Here is a 19652-nt window from a genome sequence, read left to right as displayed (position 1 = left end):
GGTCGCACCGTGCTCCAGCACGGTGCACCTCAGAATCTAAAAATACCGAACAGGAACAAAGTGCATTAGCGAAATAGTGTGCTGCACTAAGTATTCTTGTTTATCTTAGTGAGCTTGTGCACTGCACACACTGTTGCATTATCTCTCGCTATTCCTCACACTAGTTCACTGGCTCTCGTTGGAATATATCTTTCCACCACCAACTCAGCTCTGCCTTCGCTTTCGCAGCAGCATGTCAGCTCAGGATGTCAACAAAGCGGTGCAAATCGCGCTTGACGCGAGTGCTGATCCAGCTATAAAGGAACAGGCAACGTCTTTTCTAAACTCGCTAAAGGATACTGCAGGAGGATGCACGCTCTGCTTGGAAGTATTCAGCAGTGGTCAGACATCAGACGCCTCTACGCGTCTTGTCGTGCTGCAGCTGCTCGTGGAGGCAGTACGCTCTGGAACGGTGCTGTCTGTGTTTCCTGACTTTTTGAAAGTGCTCCAGGAGAAGCTTTGGGCGTATATTCTCGCGAGACAGTTCGTCGGCGAGCCTCCCTACATAAACAATACTCTTCAGCATCTTCTGTCGCTTTTGCTCGTTCGGACATACCCACAACAGTGGCCGGACTTCTTCAGCGGCTTTCACACGCTCATTGACGGCGTTGGCACCGGCGCAGGCGACGCAGTTGTTGAGTTTTACGCCAAGACATTGCTTGCTATCGGTGAGGAGATTGGCGACGTGCTGACTCCTCATACTTCTGAGGAAATGCAACGCATTGCGGATGTCAAGGACGCTATACGGTCGAACGATGTTTCCAACATCATCTCTCATGTTTATAATACCATGCTTCGAAGCAGTGAAGCGAACAAAAACAATCTTGTCGAACTGTGTCTGCAAGTGATCGCAAATTGGGTCTCGTGGATCGACATCAATTTTGTTGTGAATGAACCATTTTTGAATGCTCTGTATTCCTTCCTTCAGTCCAACGATTTGCGCAACACGACATGCCGGACCCTGGTGGAGATTGTTTACAAAAAAATGAAACCGCCCGAGAAGCTTAATATCCTAAATCTTCTAAACCTCAATTACTTCATATCTCAACTGCGTCAACAAAGCGAGGCTGACCCTGCGTTCGACGAGGAGTTGGCCAGGCTTGTTAATGCCCAAGGCGTGGAACTTGTAAACATCTGCTTGAATGCTAGCTCGGCGGGTTTGGGGGCTGATGCAGTTGAGTCGGCTTCGGCTCTGCTCTCCCAGACTTTGGGCCATTTGATTTACTATTTATCTAACGAATACGATGAGACTTCAGAGGCGGTGTTTCCGTTCCTCACAGACGTACTTACCATGTTGCGTAAGGAAGCTTCCGGCGCAAAAACCATGGACAGCACACGCCAAGAGCTGTTGGTGTCGATTCTGAACGCCGTAGTGAAGAAGATGAAATACGATGATTCGGAAGAGTGGGACGACGATGCTGAGAGTGAGGAAGAAGCCGAGTTCCTCGAACTTCGCAAAAAGCTTAAAACATTCCAGGACGCCATTGGCGCTATCGATAGCAAACTGTACAATGAATACATGTACGACGCCATTAGCACTAGCGTTACCAATGCGGCGTCTATGTCTGCAGGCCGGTCCTGGCAACTCATGGAGTTTGCGTTGTTCGAGCTTTACATTTTTGGAGAGGGCGTCAAGGGCTCCGCCGCATTCATTACTGCCGACAAGCAGCCCACAAACCTTTCTCGTTTGCTGGCGTTAGTGATTGGCGCCAATGTCTGCTCGGCGTGCCCGCATCCTCTTGTCCAAATGCTATACATGGATATCTTGGTGCGGTATGCTGGTTTCTTCGAATACGAGCCCAAACTTGTGTACCCTGCGGTCGAGTTTTTCTTGAGCGATATGGGTATTCACAGCACAAACACCAGAGTCTGCGTACGCGCTTGGTATCTGTACTACAAGTTTCTGAAGTCGGTCCCAAGACACATCCCCGAGTTCGCTGCTGTGGCTTTAAAGATGCAAAGCGACTTGCTCACTGTCTCCGACAACAACATCAATCCAGCTGACTTCCCTCAAAGTAGCATTGAAACGCTTGTCCGGCAATGCTCCTTTAATTCTCGTCTCTACCTATTTGAAGCTGCCGGTATTCTTGTCTCGGGATCCAGTCAAGCACTCTCAGACGCAGACAAGTCAGCGTTCTGCGACTCGTTAATCAGTACATTACAGAACCAACTGACGCAGGGATTGAGCAGTGGCCTGGATTCGTTCGATAATCTTGTACGTGTTTACTGCTCCATTCTGGCTATTGGTAATCTTGCAAAAGGGTTCCCACCTTTCTCTGATCGGAGTGGACCTTGGGTTTCTTGTTTCAATACAGCCGCCGAGGTCTTGTTTCAGGCGCTGCAGGCTTGCAGTACTGTTGTTGATATACGTACGGCTACTCGTTTTTCGTTTGCCAGAATCGTTTCCGTTTTGGGTCCAAGCATGTTACCCAAGATTCCACAACTGGTAGATTTGTTGCTCAGTTCCATCACAACAGACGAGCTAACAGATTTGCTGTCATTCCTCGGTCAGCTGTCACACTTGTACAAGGCTGAGCTGGTTTCGGTGATCAACAGTCTGCTGGGTACGCTCTTAACACGCATATTCGCCAGTCTTGCGCAACAACCACAAGGAACCGATGATGCTATTAAACAGAATGACTTGCGGAAATCGTATGTTGCCTTTCTGGTGATGCTCGTTAACCGTGGCTTCTCCCAAGTGTTCTTTACCGAACAAAACCAGCAGTATTTTGATGGAGTTTTACAAAGTGTTTTACACTTTGCCAATAGTATTGGCGATCCTTCCATTCAGAAAAGCTCAATTGCTCTACTAAGCAAGATGGTTGTTATGTGGGGCGGTGATGGTGGAATTGGTGGTTTTGAAACGTTTATGTATTCTTCATTATTGCCATTGTGTTTTGAAATGCCGTTTAATCAGTCCTTCAATGTTAGTGATGGTATGTCACACGTGGTATTGGGCGAGCTTGCCTTGTTACAAAAATCAATCCTTCAGGTGAAGGGCCCAAGTTTTGTGGAGTATTTGACATCCGTTTATTTTCCTTCAGTCAACTTTCCTCAAGCTCTTGTAGGAGAGTATGCGGAATCGTTAACGACACTAGCCGATCGGGCTTTCAAGCAATATTTTCAAAAGTTTATCCAGTCCATGAAAAACTAAAGATTATTAGAAGTGTGTTTTACAACAGGCACACTTAGGTTTAACTAAAAAAGAAGAAGACGTCTATTGCCTTTTCGGAAACTACATCAATCATTCGTGAGGGGTACTCACACACACACATTTGAAGAAGGTCCTAAGACCTTCGTATCGTCGAATGGAAAAGAGGGTGATGTTGTAATTCGGCCGCTGTTTTTTCCTACAAAACTTGTGGTTTATAGCATTTGATGGCTAATGTGACACTGGGAGTTCTATTTAAAACATAATATTTGTGTAGCGAAGAACATATATTCGACCGCGAATTTTCACATTACATTTATGCATATAGCTTTTGTATCTGCTTTTGTTCATGAAAACAATCTTTAGAAGGCGGAGGCTATCATTTTCATGGAACACATGTGACCCTCTTAGCATACTAAGCATCAATTGTGAGCGATACCATGCATGCGGCTTTCAATTCCTCTATTTTACATAAAAGTTTTAGTAACTGATTTATTCTTGTAAGGGAAAGCTTCCGACGATAGAATGGAGCAGGGACAAGCATTGCATTACCTCAATTCGATTTGTTTTCATGTCGTGTTTGTTTACGACGCGTCGCGTATTTCATATACAGGTATAATTCTCTATTGCGTGTCTCGCCCTAGTTGACGCTCGCCGTCTTGGGACATGCCAAAAACCACGACTTTTGCAAGCTCAATCGTGTCATTAAACAATTGACGATCAGAAGAAAATAATGTTTGTTACAGAGACCGATAACGACGCGTTGAATTTTAGAATCTCCGCTACGAAGGCCGGTTACATTGAGGACCCCTATGTGCTTCATTTCCAAAACCGAAACTCGTTACCAAGACCACCATTAATCAATCGTGGAACATTTGTTAGAACATGGTCTATTGATGCTCTTTGTGAAGAGTTTATTCTTCGTGTACCTGGAATGAAACAGATTATTTCACTTGGTGCCGGTACTGATACTCGAGTTTTTCGCTTCCTTGTAAGCACGTTCTTCTTTTTTAAACATAAATACACCCGCTCTAACATGTTTACGTGTAGGCAAAATACGGTCCTTCCAAGTTTGTGTACCATGAATTCGATTTTCTTGTCAATTGTGTCAAAAAACTACGCGTCATTTCTCGACACAAGGACATGTCAGACCTTTTGGGGGGACCTGATGGTTTTAAGATTGGTATGCTTGTGGATTCATTGCCTTGGATCGATCATTTTTGTTAACAGATTATTAAGATGCTCGACAAGGTACCCTCCGTTCCGCTTCCTATAACCTTACTTCGATGGATATTAATGACCTTGCGAAGCAGCCCCTGTTAGAGCACATACGCCCAGACCTTCCGACCATTCTGCTCTCCGAATGTTGTCTGTGCTATCTAAGTGTCGGCGGTGTAGACGCCATCTACCAGTGGGCTACGTCTACTTTTCCCTCTTTAATGACCATTATCTATGAACCAATCCGAAGCTCTGACCCTTTTGGTGCCATGATGGTTCGAAACCTGAGTGTAAGTGAAGAAAAACCCGATACAGCAGTTTCATATGGACCTGGTCAGTGCTAACACTCATCAGGCTAGAGGTATTACGATGCCTACTCTTTCTCATTATGACACACCTGATGATCAAAAGAAGAGAATGCGCGAATACGGCTTCTCTTTCTGTAATGCTCTTGATTTTTATGAAATTGAAAAGCAATGGTTTTCACAGGAACTTGTTAAACGTTTGAACCATATAGAAATGCTTGATGAACTTGAGGAATGGGCTCTTTTGGCTTCCCATTATTGTCTTGTTTATGCTATCTCCAAGAAGTGTGAAGAATCAATAAAACAAAACAAGGACTTGTCCGACCACAATACCAAGTTATTCCCGTTTTAGGTATTGTATATTGTTTCAATCCCGCACTTTTTGAATCCACGGTTCTCCCGCGGAACGTCCGTGGAAACCACTTCGTTCTTAGACGATCCGTTGAAAACGGAATACTGAAAAACTATCAAAAACCGCGCGTATTTTTGCAAAGAATGCAAAATCTTGTCTCTGTACAAGAAGAGCCTGGCGCAGGGCTCGGTCTTGGCGTTACAGCTGATATTGAACGAGGTACGGTCGAGGGATGCTGACGCACCTGTTCTAAAGCAAACTAACATTTCCAAAGGCGAATGTCTTTTAGAAAAGCGACTTGATCTCTATGTGTTAAACAATGAGCTTCTGAATGAGGCATGTTCGTACTGCTGTTCGCAAACGAAACCAACAAAACGATGTGCAGCTTGTAAACAGGTTCACTATTGTTCAAAGGTATCCCAGAACAAAAGGAAGGAAAGGGAGTAGCAGCTAACCGTCAAAAATTTAGATATGTCAAAAACAAGACTGGTCAATGCACAAATTAGAGTGCAAGGCATTAAGAAACGCATCTACAAATGGCTTGCTACCAACCGTCTGCCGGTTACTGATTCGACTCTACAGCCAAACTCAAAAAGATCAATCTCTGTTTGCAGATTGCAAGGATCATGAAGCAGAAATTCAACACAACACAGCACTTTGGTCGGACGCTGAATTGATTTCCTCTGCTGCTTCACATTACACCGAAGCAAGGGATGTAAATGCATTTCTTTCCCTGTTCTGCAAGCTCTCTATTAATGCCATGAGTTTGGTAACTCCAGCCTTTGATGCCATTGGTACGTGCATGGATTCTACGCTTGCTCGAATCAATCACTCATGTCAACCGAACTGCGTTTTCATGGTCGAAGGCGCGACAGCTCGATTGGTTGCTTTGCAAACACTTCAGAAGGGCGATTTTGTGCATATTTCATACGTGGATACAACGCTGCCATATAATGTCCGAACCAATGAGCTGCAGCAAAAGTATTTTTTCACTTGCACTTGCCAAAAGTGCATGGAGGAAGCCCGGCGAAGTGACAATGAACATGGAGTCACTTATGTTTCCTTGGAAAAGGCATCTCAAGGTTCGCTCGAGGATTGTCGCTTTGCTCTCAAGACCTTACGCGATAATCACTGGCCTATGACCAAGTATCCCTGGCTGAATATTCTGAACACGTTTAAGCTATATTCTCTTGAGACTGGTGCTTACGACGCTGCCTTTGCGGCTGAATTTCTCAAGGTTACATGTGATGATATAAGCTCCCCTATTTATGCTATTGATTTGTACCAAGTCTTTTTGCTTGGTAAATTCCTCTGTGAAGAATACTCCATGAATGTTAATCGTGAGCCACATTCGAAAATGATTTTGGGTGTTAAAAATATAGAAAGGGACTCACTATTACACTGGTTACTACTAAAGTCAGAATGGCTAGAATCCAACGTTCTGGTAACACATAAGGATACCGAATTCGGAAACCAAGTTGTTCGCAACGTAAGGGAATTCCAAGCTGATTATCAGAAAGCAAATCCAAATCTTCCGCCGTTAGATTTGGAGTCTTTTGAATCCGCACTTAAAGAACGTACCTTGGACATTGTCTGTAATTGAGTCTGACTCTCAACGTCTCTTGAAATATTTAGATAGATCTAAAACTAAGAATACCTCGGCACTAATTTCGAGGGCCTTGATGCTGTTATAAATGCTGTAATTGATAGGATTAATCAATGGGATTATAATACTTATTTATTTCTGCTTTAAAGCTGTCCTGTGCAATGAAGCCCAAAGTTTTGTTTTGTCTGAACCCGCTTCACCAATGATTTTTCGTCATAACCTTCGAAACAAACACGATTTAATTAAGCACCATGAAATCAATTGGAACTAATCTTTGTAGATTCATTGACTTTTGCATTAAGTTTTAGCCGTTTTCAAGTTGTTTCACATTTTTCGTTCCATTCAAGGAAGCACAACCTCATCAAGCACTTGATCACTTCCAGTGACTTCAAATGCTTGCAAATCGCTTGAAATACCTAAACTAGCAAGAGCTAGGTGTATTATCTGTACTTCTTAATGAATATAGCAAGTTGCTATTGTTTAATCTTACTCGTTTAGAGAATTCTTGCTTTCATTTTTCCAAGTGTATCTGGGCTTCATTGATACAGTCTTGTTCGGAGTCTCGTCCTCTTATTCATGCTCAATATACGATTCCTATGATTACCTTGTGCAAGAATTAAACTGAAATCGTTCTGTTTGTTTGTAGCATTTCTATGTTAAAAAATAGAGCCGCTAGCGTTTTACTAGTTCGTGCCTCTTGGAGCGCAAAAACTTCAAATGTAGCCATTTTTCAAGGTGCTATAGTTGCTACCGTTGTGGGAAAAACATGTCTACGTTTTTATTCAACAACTATACGCGAATCCCATGCAGAAACAACTGAATCTCGTCGCATAAACTCTGTCGGTATTCAATATCTTTCTCCGGCTCTACAGACCCAGATATTCCCAGGGGAAAAAACAGTTCCTTCAAAGGTGCTGGAACAACTTTCCCAACTGCATTTGACACAGCACCATTTACTTGGAAAGAAAAGTACACGTTTTCCTGTTTACAATTTCTCCCTTCCTCCATTGCAAGGAAAAAGCTTAACTGAGCATTTTAAAAAAATTGGGGAATGCTTTGCTGAACCTCACTTGTCTCGAGCAAAGGCTTTAGCCTCCATAAGTCTTCCTTCCATACCAACTTCGATACGTGTTGCTTCTGGATGGACTCGCTATGACAGGGAAGGAAATGTAGAACCAGTTCCCTATCCTATGGAAAATGAGATTGTCTTTGATGTGGAAGTACTTTATAAAATATCCCCTTTCGCGGTAATGGCATGTGCTGCTTCTGAGAAAGCTTGGTATACCTGGTTATCTCCTTGGCTGTTGGAGGAAAGTAAAAATGACCGAAATTTGATACCCATGAACCCTGCTGGTCACTTAATTATTGGCCATAACATCAGTTTTGACCGGAAAAGAATTCTCAATGAATACAGCCTGCAAGGTTCAAATAATTTCTTTTTAGATACTATGTCATTACACATAGCGACGCATGGAATGTGTTCCCGACAGCGCCCTACTTGGCTTAAAGTACAGAAGGAGCGTAAACTTTTGGAACAACTTAATGATGAGGATTTATTGGATGAAGATATTATGGATTCTCATTTGTTTCTTTCGAACTTGGTTGAAAGTGACCCATGGCTTAATCATTGTGCAACAAATTCGTTAAAAGAGGTTGCAAAGTTTCACTGCAACATCGATATGAATAAAGCCGTGCGTGATGAATTTGCTACTTTGGACAAAGCAGAAATCTTGAAGGATTTACAAAAGCTGGTTCTTTATTGCGCAAACGATGTTGACACGACACACAAAGTTTATGCCAAAGTATTTCCTAGATTTGTCGAAGTTTGTCCACATCCGGTGACCTTTGCTGCAATGTTAAGATTATGTAGCTTATTCCTTCCCGTTAACTCTTCATGGCCGGCTTATGTGGAAAACTGTGAAAGGATATTCAAGGAGGTTAATGAACATGTTTGGCATCATTTACTGCAGTTGGCGCAAGATGCTTTGGATACCCAGAAGAAGGATCCCGATGCAGTGAAAGATGACCCCTGGCTAAGTCAATTAGATTGGTCATCATGCAATCTTCACAGAAAAGTAAAGGATCAACCAGCTCCTCCTGTTGTCCCTAGATGGTACAAGCAAGTGTATGACACGAAAAAAAAGAAGATAATTATTACTCCAAAAACTCGTTTAGCACCTATTCTCTTAAAGCTTCGTTGGCTTAATCACCCGCTCGTTTGGTCTAATGAACATGGCTGGACCTTTTCCGTCGAGAAAGACGCTGTCAGTGAAATAAAGCAGCTGCTTGATCGAAAGTATGTTCTGTGCGAGATTTCACCTACTAAAGATCCAAACATGGATTCGGTAAACTACACTTTTTTTAAGGTTTCTCACAAAAATGGAGCAGCTGCAAGGTGCTGTAATCCTTTAACAAAGTCATACCAAAAGTACTTTGAAAATGGTACCCTTTCTTCCGAATTCCAACTTGCAAAGCATGCGCTTTCGATGAACGCTACTTGTTCTTATTGGAGCAGCGCGAGAGATCGGATTAAAAACCAAATGGTTGTGTGGAATTCAGACCTTGAACAGAATATCGATAAGCGACAACCCAAAGATCTTGGTCTTATCCTTCCTTCAATTATCCCTATTGGTACCATTACTCGACGAGCAGTTGAAAATACATGGCTAACTGCATCAAATGCCAAGAAGAACCGATTGGGTTCAGAACTCAAGGCAATGATCAAAGCACCGAAGGGTTATTGTTTCGTCGGAGCAGACGTTGATTCAGAAGAATTGTGGATTGCTTCTTTAATCGGCGACTCCCAGTTCGCACTTCATGGAGCAACAGCTTTAGGATGGATGACTCTTGAAGGTGAGAAGTCTGAGAAAACAGATTTGCATTCAAAAAGTGCAGACATCTTGGGTGTTACAAGAGATGCAGCTAAGATCTTCAATTATGGCCGTATTTACGGTGCAGGCTTAAAGTTTACCGTTCAATTGCTTCAACAATTCAACAATTCTTTAACTGAAGAAGATGCCGTTAAGTTGGCTACGAATCTTTACAACTCAACAAAAGGTGTCAGCAAACGGATACGGATTGAAAAGAATAATGGAGTTAAAAGGGAAAACATCTGGGCAGGTGGCACCGAGAGTTTTGTCTTTAATAAATTGGAAGAAATGGCCGAGGCTCATTACCCTCGTACTCCCGTTTTGGAAGCCGGAATTACAGAAGCTCTGCTCTCAAAAAATCTTCCTCGCCGTTCGTACATGACATCGCGTATTAATTGGGCTATTCAATCTTCCGGTGTAGACTATCTCCATCTTTTAATCATCTCCATGGAGTATCTACTTAAGTATTTTGGTATCCATGCTCGGCTTGCCATCACAGTGCATGACGAGATTCGCTATTTGACACCGTGGGAGGAGCGTTATCGTACAGCGTTTGCTCTTCAAATTGCCAATCTTTGGACTAGAGCATTCTTCAGTCATCGACTGGGTATTAATGAACTTCCACAATCGGTTGCGTTCTTTTCAAGTGTCGACATTGATGAAGTCCTACGTAAAGATGTTCAAATGGATTGTGTGACTCCATCAAACCCGATTCCTATTCCTCCAGGGGAAGCTCTCAACATTGATGCTTTACTACAAAAGCTTTCTTCTGAACATGCCCAGTATAAAGGGCAACCACTCATACAACCGTTCCATACGCCTCCTGATTTCTACACAATAAAGTCCAACCCACGACCCGTTACGAAAACAGAGATCGCATATGTAAAGTCTCAGATTGTTGGAAACACGTTAAGTAACCGAAAAAACACCCCTCTTTCGAGAAAACCACATACATCCGTTTAACCTGTTTTCCATGTCTGCTTAAATAGAAGTTTAAATATAATATTGAAGGAAGAATGTAAGAGAAAGTCATATGAAGTTGGATACATGACACTGCTTTTAATGTAACTGCAGTCTAAATGAATATAAACACATTGGTTTCAAATTTAACATCAACGGATACTAGCTTCCCTCATGAAAAAGAACGTAATGGGCCCAACCATGTTCTTCTTTAAGATCGCCCTAAACACGCCGACAAGCATAGCCGTAGACCCAATACATTAGACGAAATATTAATTGGGAAGAAGAACACATGAAAATATACGTTGTCTAGAAGCATGAATCCTGAGAATGGCACGAAGGGTTTGGTCGATAGAAAACAAAACAAAAAGGAGGCAATGCGAGTAAATGCTTATGTATGAGGTAGGTTACGCAATTGTAGATAATGAGATCGACGCAAAACTTTAACGAGAGGATAATTGAATACGGCTAGCAACCGGACTGAGGTTACCTGTGGACTTATCAATGGCTGCTTTCAGAGCACCAACCCACATAACCAACGACTGTTCATCGTGTACGCGGAACTCAATTGGCTTCAGCTTAGTAATTACCGTAAAAAAAACCTTGTGAGCTTTCGGAGAAATGTTGATCTCAGCAACGTCTTGAATTTCTTTTATGGAAATGACTTTCAGTGGTTTGTATTCGTCTTCAGAGGTGTATAAAAATAATCCACTGCCGCGAACCACGGCCCAGCTCTTTGACCAGTGATGGATGCTTCCATGGAGCCAGTGGACAGGTCCCTGCATGAGTACCTTGTTTTCATTAAGTAATTTCATAAGATTTTGGATTGAGGCTGAACGATTGTGTCCCGACATACAGGCCATTCGGGCAGCATCGATGTCCTGCAATCGTGCGTGAGAACTCTCAGGAGGCATAGACTGTTTGCTGACTTTAATTAGATCATACAAGGACATTGGACCACTTTGGGCGGGTTCAGTAGCCGCTGAATTTTCGGAAATGGAAGGATTAGTATGTACATTGTCGTGTTCATGGCCAGATAAGTTAATTAAGCACAAGCTGGCAGGGTAGTCGCAAACAGGAGCATGGTATCCTGTTGTCATCCGTAGTTGTCGGACCCAGGCTTCAGCCAGGTCTACAGATTCAGCACCAAGACGAACAATTTTGTCGTTAATGTAGAGATAAAACGCTAGGCTTAGTTAGTAAGAGCTTAAGAGAACTATAACAAACGACTTACATTTGGGATGCTTGTGCTTGTAATGAGCAATGGCTGAGATGTCTTCATTCGAAATTACTTCCTTTGATTTGTATTCCTGAAGCAAGAGTTAAAACACATTCACAGGAGTAGTTCTCCACGTACCTGTTCGTTTTTGTAAAAGGTAAGCTTTTCTGGTCTAAGAACGACCCAAATACGCTTGTTCTGTAAAGGTCAGCAACATCTCAATTTACCAACTATTTGCTCAAAAATGCATACATTTGTCGTTCCTTTCTTAACAAGCCAGCCAGAAATTAGAGCTTGCTCTCTTTCTGGAAGTCTAATTGCTTCGCTAGACCTCATTTGATACTGTAGTTTGTCATGTAATACGAAAACTCAACTTCGGCGAAGAATAGGATGTTTCACAAGTGTAACGAGTTTTAGAGAAAATCGGACGAAAGAGGGATGTTATCTCAGTCTCAAGAAAGCAATTCGGTAGGTCCTACACTTCAAATTGCTAAAAGAAACCATATACCCGTATTCGTCGTGGTAGGTAGAGTCCAAGTTTTGGCGTACACAAGACCGTTTGCAATAAACACAGAAAAAGCAGGAATCAAATCTTTAAGTCAACAGAATGATTAGACAAATGACACGGTCGAAAGAAATGGACTTGTATAACGAAAAAAAAGGTCTTTTCAACAATATTAAATACACACTACCTAAAATGCATCTTCAAGATGTCATATAACAAACCAAAATACCATTGGCAAATCAACATAGCTCATAAAATGTATCATTGTAGCCGTACGCCAAACAAATACGAAAGTATGTAAGGACATGCGGAAGAAAATCGATGCTAAACATAACGTGAATACACGCCATCTGCTATATATACCTCTAGACTTCCGTCTGTATTTGCTCTTCAAGCATTATCAGAGAGTTTATCTTCTGTAGAGCCAGCTCAAGACACTCTTTCTTATGCTGAAGTCTTAGTTGTGAAGCAATTCTGGGATTCTCGTTAACAAATTCCGACAATTGCTGAGGTGTTAGAGAATGAATCAAACGGGAATCAAGTTCCCGAGGAAACTGGTGATAAAACTCAGAAAGTAGCTCTATGTTTATAAACAGAACAGCGGTGTTCACGAGTTTATTCGAAACAACGTCTAGAAATATTTCAGGGCAAGAATACCTGGCCTCCTTGTGTTTACATGTCCGAGATTGAATGGTAGAGAGACGCAAACGTAAGAGGTGTTCGCGCATCCGTAAAAAGATCGCCATTCGTCCTTGCTGTAGAGCAGCGGCACTGTGAACAGACTCTGGGGATTCAGAGGCAACTTGATTTTGTTCAAGGAAACGGATAATCTGATTAAGACGTTGACTACCAATGGAAGTCTTGATCTTATTATATGCGTCTCGGCAAAGTTTCAGCTCATGGTTCAATAATTCCTGTGCATGAACCCGACTATTACTCCACTCCGTATCGTCCACTTCAACCTCAAACTTGTAAGGCTTAACACAGTTTTCCACTTGTTCAGACGTGCTGTGGTACCGACGACGAAGGATCTCCGCACAAGAATTGGAGATGAATTGCATCGCAGTCGGGTGGTCACCAAAAGGGCTTGCTGCTGCCAAATCAAGCACACGCTTCGACAAGACATCGGAAACGAGAAGCGTAGCAAATCGACCCAGACCCATGCGTGTCAATGTCGACACCGAGCTGTCCAGTTTATATGACCAGTAGCCATCAGCAACGCTTCGATCACCCGTTGTCCATTTTTCAAGCTTATCATCCATCCAATAACGCTCAGCGAGTAAATCCATCACTTTGTTGTCAAGAGACTCCCTCAGTAACTCACGGACTTGCTGCTTACCAAATGTCTCTGAGAATTCTTTGAAACCCGCTTTCAGAACATCTAAGCTTTCGGCTACATACGACTGTGCTGTCAGCTTTCTATCATTGTATTGCACCTTCAGTTGGTAAAGAGATTCCTCCAATTCTAAACGAATGGTATCCGCTGTCGTTTGAAGGCTTTTCGACATAGAGTACTCCAGCACGTTGATCAACGTTTTTCGCAAATTACGAACACCCAATGTATTGACATTCGACATAGACCGAAACGCAGGGGAGGAAGAGAAGTAACGATCCTCTTGACGGGAGACAGCATCTGTTAAGTTGCGATTGTGCTGCCACGACATGTTTCTGGGAGCCTTAGCAACAACGCCGACATAGCCGTAGTTTAGTGGGTAAAGATTATTTTGAAGAATTTGAACAGCTTGTTCTGGAGTCACCAAATCTGTTTTTGTGATCACACCAATAGTACGCAAACCCAATGGATCTACTCTCCGGCTTGCTTTAAGGGCAGTGGAGTTTGCTAAATCCACATCCGCTGCGCTGACAGACAAAATGATGTTGGGTTCTTGGATGTACTTGTCACACAGCCGTTCAATTTTTTTCTCCAAATCCGTAGGCTGATCTTGAGCGGATATTTGAATGTACCCCGGGAGATCAATTAATGACAAGTCGGGAATGTTAGGTGAATGTATTACAAGACGGATGGGGTCATCACTAACACCTTCTGATGGAGGGACAGCCATGTTCAAGTCTGTCAATGTTCGTTGAATCTTTGTAAAATCCGTCAAACGACCCAAACTGAGGTTAGGGAACTCGCCATAGGGAGTCATAGTTTCAGGAGAATGCACGAGAGTAAGTTCAATTGGCCGCCTTGTAACCATATTGGTTCCCTTCGGTAAGAATTCGTGACCAACAAGTGCTTCAAGCACACTGCTCTTTCCACTGCTCTGAGCACCAATAACAACGATGTTAGGTAAAGCAATATTGTTCTTCTCATCATCAATTTCCTGTAAGATGTTGCGAATCTCAATCATTTTCTTTGTAAATAAGAGCATTCTATCGTCTTTTCCATTTCCATCACCACTTGCATCTGAAGTCTGTTGCTCAGATTCGTCTTCCACAGAAGTATCTTGCTCAGCGTCTTCGTCAAGAGCTCCACTCAACAAGCCTCCAGCAGCAGAAACCGCTAAAGCTGGATCCAGTTCGTTATCTACTGGCTCGGAAGGCTCATTAGAACTTGGTGTTTGCTGTTTTTCTCTTCTCTTTTCCTCTCTGGCTGCACGCCTTTCTTCACGCTCACGTCGACGAGTTTCCTGCAAACGTCTCCGTTTCTCCACACTCTCCTCGTCTAAACGGAGAACTTTTTGAAGCCATATAGGCATGTGGAAATCCGGGATGTCAAGATCAAAAGCATCATTAGCTCGATCCCGAGCACGTTCCCAAAAAGAACCAACAGCATCAAATGTCCGACCAAAAATGTCCTTCGTGTAATCACTAACTTTTTGAAACTGTGATCCAATATATGCGGCGGCACCAGCAACAATTGAGAATCCCGCAGCTGGCAGACGTAAAGAGCGAAACAGTAACTTCGTAATTGACGAAAATGAAAGTGTCCGTGTGGAACCAACACTGCCCAGTCCATGAACAGTAAAGGGTCGGGTGGCCTGTAGCTGGCGTTGTCTAAATGCAGAAAATGGGAATGTTATCAAAGGGGACCGGCGAAGAATGTTTTGATTTTGTCTACCGATCGTTTGGAAAGACCGACGCCATAAAAACCTTGGAGACTGCAATCCCCGGCTTACAAACACACGTCGAGAGATAGCATTCGACGTAGCTTTAAGGGACTGCAGCCGTATGGCCCGGAAAATGACAGAATTCAAACCCGCAACAGTAAACCCTGCGAAAAAAAACAATTCCAATCGGAAAACACGTTTCGCGTCTCACGAGCAGGATTTGAGACAGATCACTCACTATATACCCGTACGATCGACAAAAATGACTGAATTTTTAGTGTTTTCTATAATGGTAGTTGGCTGATTTACCAAGTGGTGAAGTAGCTCCAAGTAGTAGTAGTAGTAGCAGAAATGGTTGAAGACAAGAAAATAGGAAGAGCCGGGTACAGAACAATTAGATACACTGTGGGAATGGAGTGGAACGTTTGAAAGAATGTCTTTGAGTGATATGTCATGTTCGCGATACAAATTCCGGTCTTGTTCATATCTTATAATTGAAAAGTCGGAAACTAAATGCTTCAACCCAAATATTCTTCTCTCCGTAGGACAGACGAATGTAATTTTACGAGAATTACTGTCCGAGATGGGTAACTTGGGAGTGGGACAGTATGTGCAGTTGCTTTGCAAGGCTACAAAATTGCTGTTAGGGATTTGAAATAAAGAGGAAAAGGACCTTGGCAGCTGAACAAGTCTAGCGCCTGTATGTACTTACGAATTGAGCACTAGTGAGAAATCCTTCAACGATTCCGGCAAGATAAGCACAACAGTTGAGCTGGTTCATGTTCTTGGGAACGGATATGAATTTGTTGAAAACAGGACTATTATCCACAATCATGTCTGTCACGTTAGTAACACTGTAACACTGGATGTAGTTGCATAATTTCGTATCAAGAGATGGCATTGTCCAGTGCAACCGACGTTACCATCTATTGAGCATAAACAACTCAACGAATCACAGATGCATACATTCATCGTTCACGTCTTTCGACTTTTCAAGAGAGTCTGCGTGTTTTCCAAAAAGTTGTTTCCATAAAGAAGAGTGAATAAACTGCAAAATACCGAGAACTCGAGTTTCACGTTTTGGACTACGCTCTCTCCAAACGACTAATTCAACTAAACGCTGTCCCACACGGAATCCATGTTCATTAAGTCTGTTGAAAGAGTTAGTAAGGCTTCGCTTCTTCCTTCACGATGTCACTCCTTCACAGCATTGTTGTGTGCATGCACATATCGGAAACGACAGTGTACCTCTCTTCAAAATCCTGTATTCCAGTAACTCGAGATTGTGTCCGTTGAATCAACTCGCTGAACAGAAACGCAAATGCTGAAAGACTCACGTCTGAGTTTTTTATTTTGTTTAAGTTTTGATCACAAATATTTCGCCCTCTTATGGGCAGTGACGACTGCGATGAAGCAGAAACAGAACTTTTAAACATTGGTTTACCGTTAGGCTGCATTATTGTATCGTGATCATGAACAGACAGGAATGGATTTCTCTATAGAAGCTGGGAAGTAAAATGGGCGATGGGGAAGGTTGGCCCTAACGGACACTAATACGAATAATAAAATGATACAGAATAGTCCCCTAAACCACTTAGGACTACAAACAAGACATTCATGTGCTTACCGTTTATGCATTAGAATACACAAGTACATTACTACGGAAAATGAAGAAAATAAATAAAACTTTGATAATGAACTCGTCATTTACGAGACTTGTGCATTCATTAGAAAAAATCGAATGCAACGCTCTTGCACTTGTGCAGGATATTTTAAATAGAAGCAACTGAGAAGCAAGACAGTCAAAAAAAGACTACACACAGAAAATTATTGCTGGGACGCGAGGCACAAAAATGACTCGTACAGAACAAGCGAGCCGTGCTTTTGCCGACGACACATTAAGACAGATCTCCTGTGTTGGAGAAATGAGACAAACAAGAGGAGGAACATAAATTACAACAATACACAGAAATTGTTGTACACAGGACTGTTGTACATTGAGAAAGAGGATGTGCTCGTGAATCCCAAAACAAGGAAAAAAAACGAGTATACGAGGCAGCTAGTTAGGATAAACCTAGCTACTCAAATCATCATCTGACTCACTAAAAACTTCATTATTCATAAGGTCGCGGGCACCAAGTTGTCGGAAACGAAGGCCCATACGTTCACGATGAGCAGTGCGAATAAGACGAGCTTCATCCTCCGTCATTTGAGCACCTGGCTCTCTTACTGCAGGTGACGGGGAAAACAAGTAAACGTTTCCTGGCTTGACAGTCGAGTTGTTATTCTCCACCGCATCCGAAGAAGGTGGAGAGTCAAGATCATGAAGCTGAGAAAGGTTATCCACGTCAGAAGCAACAGATGAGCTCAAACGGCGATGGAAACGGGAAGGCAGCTCTGAATCACTGTCCTCAGCAGACCCAGTTGTGCCTGGGGTGATGAGACGAGGAACGTCCATTTCAGGGAACAGGTCAGGAGCAAGCGAGTTGAATACCTCAGTACATTGCTTAACAAGCTCTTCACGTTCTCGCTGTATCACATAAACAGCATTAGCAGTTCGCGGATTCAGTGCCAGGAACAACGGACGAATCGATTTGTACGTATCAACACCGACCTCACCAAAACGAAGAGCAGCATAAGTTACCATGGGAAAGAGGATCGCGGAAAAAAACGGTGTTGCATACATAAGCCAACTGGAGTGCGGTACGAGATTATAGTGATATATAATCCATTCGCAAAGAGCAGCATAAAACGTATACAACACGGGTGCAAAACCTAAAGCAACAAGAAGCTTCCAGGTAGCCAGGACGTCGCGACCTTGAATCTTGACGGTGGAAGACTTGAGTGCTTGCTGAGCTTTCTTATGACTGATACGACTGGCAGCGATGAATACTGGAGAGAAAAGGATGCATCCAGGAAGAGCACCCAACGCCATAATCGTAAGCCAACAGCAACGGTAAATGAGCTGATACAATATGCGAAAACGATTGTACTTGAACTTAGAAACTTGGTGATCACGAATGCCAAGCCGGTAGAGCTGACGGTTGTACAATAAAATGCGATCACGCAAATGTTGTACACGAGGATCATCCTTGCAACGGTTATAGCCAATAATCAGTTTTCTGTTTAAATCTACAACACGTGGGAGTGACATGTAAACATGATCCGGACGGTACAGGCGACGACATGCTTGGATAACCATAAGCGTCTCAAAGTCTGGAGCCTGAACGGTCACGGAAAGCAATGCATCATACACGAGATCCAGCACACGCTGAATCGCTTCTCGCCGCTCGCCGCTCTTGTACATTTCCACAAGCTCTGAGGGGATGGAAAATGGTGCACCAAACTCTAAGACGGCACGGGAACGAAAACGGTGTGGATGGAAGTAATTCATGCCACAAGGAACAATAGTCAAACCGCAATTGGGGTCCTTGGCCAAAGTGCCAAGGGCCATAATGGCAACACCGGCCTTCAAAGGCAGCATCTCAGGGCGATCATGAGAACCACCTTCGGGAAACAAACCAACGCAACTGCCATGCAGCAGTCGGTGGTACACGCTTTCAAACACTTGGCGTTGGTCAATCTTCGGTGCTATCTTGAAGTTGGATTCCCCACTCCGAAGTTTCTCTGAAGCAGATGAACGGAATGGGCGTTTGATACGCACATGCGTATCATCCTCAATACTCATAATTTCCGATGTTCCGGCATTGTTGGGAAGAATTATGGTGTAGCCAATCTTGTAATTCGTGAATTCGGTACCGTTTCCGACGATGGAGCATGGATCATCACCAATTCGAATGGTACCAGCACCCTTTTTAGCCAAATCCTGAGCTCTTTCAACAGGAATTGCACCAAACGCCTTCGCCATTGTACCAATAAACTTCATTCGCATTGATTTTGCAGCAATCAGAAACGAAATCCGGCGACCAGTTTCGCGTCGCAACTGACGCATGAAAATGACAGGATCCACAAACTAATTTCGTGTAATTAGCAACTGAAACGATGCTCACACAGGCGTCAAAGCATACCTGATTTGCATGAGGAGCGGCGACAAGAATCAAAGGTCCTTTTCGAGGAACACGAAAAGTTCCACGCGTGCGAACTTCACGAAAGAAGAAGTCAATTAACACTGGGCGGTCAGTCAACGATTGCAGAGCATACAACTAACCTGAAAACACCCATAGAAGGGTGTCATAAATGAACGGGTACTCCATTGTCCGGCATAAAACGTGTGAGCCAGAGTTGTGTTCCGGAGAAGCTTTGAAAGGAATGACCGCACGACCCCACCCACGCTAATGAGGCGTTACATAGTTTGGTGTGCTTTAAGGAGTGATAAAGAGAGTTACCGAGGTGCAACGTAATGTAGTGACAAAA

At 43.1% G+C, this 19652-nt stretch overlaps 8 protein-coding genes across 8 annotated transcripts; 4 read left to right on the top strand and 4 right to left on the bottom strand.

Moving 5' to 3' along the window:
• Window positions 1-232: 232 nt before the first annotated feature.
• SJAG_02661 (karyopherin Los1) lies at window positions 233-3193 on the top strand (the record flags this gene model as incomplete). The annotated part of the gene is made up of 1 exon (XM_002173824.1): window positions 233-3193. The coding sequence occupies one exon, from the start codon at window positions 233-235 to the stop codon at window positions 3191-3193; it is 2961 nt and encodes a 986-aa protein (XP_002173860.1).
• Window positions 3194-3923: 730 nt separating this feature from the next.
• Window positions 3924-5065, top strand: SJAG_02660 (leucine carboxyl methyltransferase Ppm1; the record flags this gene model as incomplete). The annotated part of the gene is made up of 4 exons (XM_002173823.1): window positions 3924-4181; window positions 4241-4373; window positions 4430-4698; window positions 4763-5065. 4 exons carry the CDS (start codon window positions 3924-3926, stop codon window positions 5063-5065), a joined length of 963 nt encoding a protein of 320 aa, XP_002173859.1.
• A 143-nt stretch (window positions 5066-5208) lies between these two features.
• Window positions 5209-6668, top strand: SJAG_02659 (histone lysine methyltransferase Set6; the record flags this gene model as incomplete). The annotated part of the gene is made up of 3 exons (XM_002173822.1): window positions 5209-5284; window positions 5340-5479; window positions 5535-6668. The coding sequence occupies 3 exons, from the start codon at window positions 5209-5211 to the stop codon at window positions 6666-6668; spliced, it is 1350 nt and encodes a 449-aa protein (XP_002173858.1).
• Window positions 6669-6795: 127 nt separating this feature from the next.
• Window positions 6796-10595, top strand: SJAG_02658 (DNA polymerase). The gene has a single exon (XM_002173821.2). The coding sequence runs from the start codon at window positions 7325-7327 to the stop codon at window positions 10502-10504; it is 3180 nt and encodes a 1059-aa protein (XP_002173857.1). The 5' UTR covers window positions 6796-7324; the 3' UTR covers window positions 10505-10595.
• SJAG_02657 (fungal protein) lies at window positions 10518-12290 on the bottom strand. The gene is made up of 4 exons (XM_002173820.2): window positions 11973-12290; window positions 11859-11918; window positions 11736-11811; window positions 10518-11687 (listed from the first exon to the last, which is right to left on the bottom strand). The coding sequence occupies exons 1-4, from the start codon at window positions 12054-12056 to the stop codon at window positions 10945-10947; spliced, it is 963 nt and encodes a 320-aa protein (XP_002173856.1). The 5' UTR covers window positions 12057-12290; the 3' UTR covers window positions 10518-10944.
• On the bottom strand, window positions 12244-15566 carry SJAG_02656 (GTPase Msp1). The gene has a single exon (XM_002173819.2). The coding sequence runs from the start codon at window positions 14925-14927 to the stop codon at window positions 12591-12593; it is 2337 nt and encodes a 778-aa protein (XP_002173855.1). The 5' UTR covers window positions 14928-15566; the 3' UTR covers window positions 12244-12590.
• On the bottom strand, window positions 15500-16914 carry SJAG_02655 (TRAPP complex subunit Trs31). The gene is made up of 4 exons (XM_002173818.2): window positions 16527-16914; window positions 16245-16429; window positions 15991-16115; window positions 15500-15907 (listed from the first exon to the last, which is right to left on the bottom strand). The coding sequence occupies exons 1-4, from the start codon at window positions 16733-16735 to the stop codon at window positions 15797-15799; spliced, it is 630 nt and encodes a 209-aa protein (XP_002173854.1). The 5' UTR covers window positions 16736-16914; the 3' UTR covers window positions 15500-15796.
• On the bottom strand, window positions 16878-19525 carry SJAG_02654 (glycerol-3-phosphate O-acyltransferase). The gene is made up of 3 exons (XM_002173817.2): window positions 19447-19525; window positions 19307-19407; window positions 16878-19251 (listed from the first exon to the last, which is right to left on the bottom strand). Exons 1-3 carry the CDS (start codon window positions 19490-19492, stop codon window positions 17353-17355), a joined length of 2046 nt encoding a protein of 681 aa, XP_002173853.1. The 5' UTR covers window positions 19493-19525; the 3' UTR covers window positions 16878-17352.
• Between the last annotated feature and the right edge of the window lie 127 nt (window positions 19526-19652).

The sequence above is a fragment of the Schizosaccharomyces japonicus genome (genome assembly GCF_000149845.2).
Source record: "Schizosaccharomyces japonicus yFS275 unplaced genomic scaffold supercont5.1, whole genome shotgun sequence".
Lineage (NCBI taxonomy): Eukaryota > Fungi > Ascomycota > Schizosaccharomycetes > Schizosaccharomycetales > Schizosaccharomycetaceae > Schizosaccharomyces > Schizosaccharomyces japonicus.
Note: the sequence above shows the minus strand (reverse complement) of the source record. Positions and strands in the feature narration are given on the sequence as shown.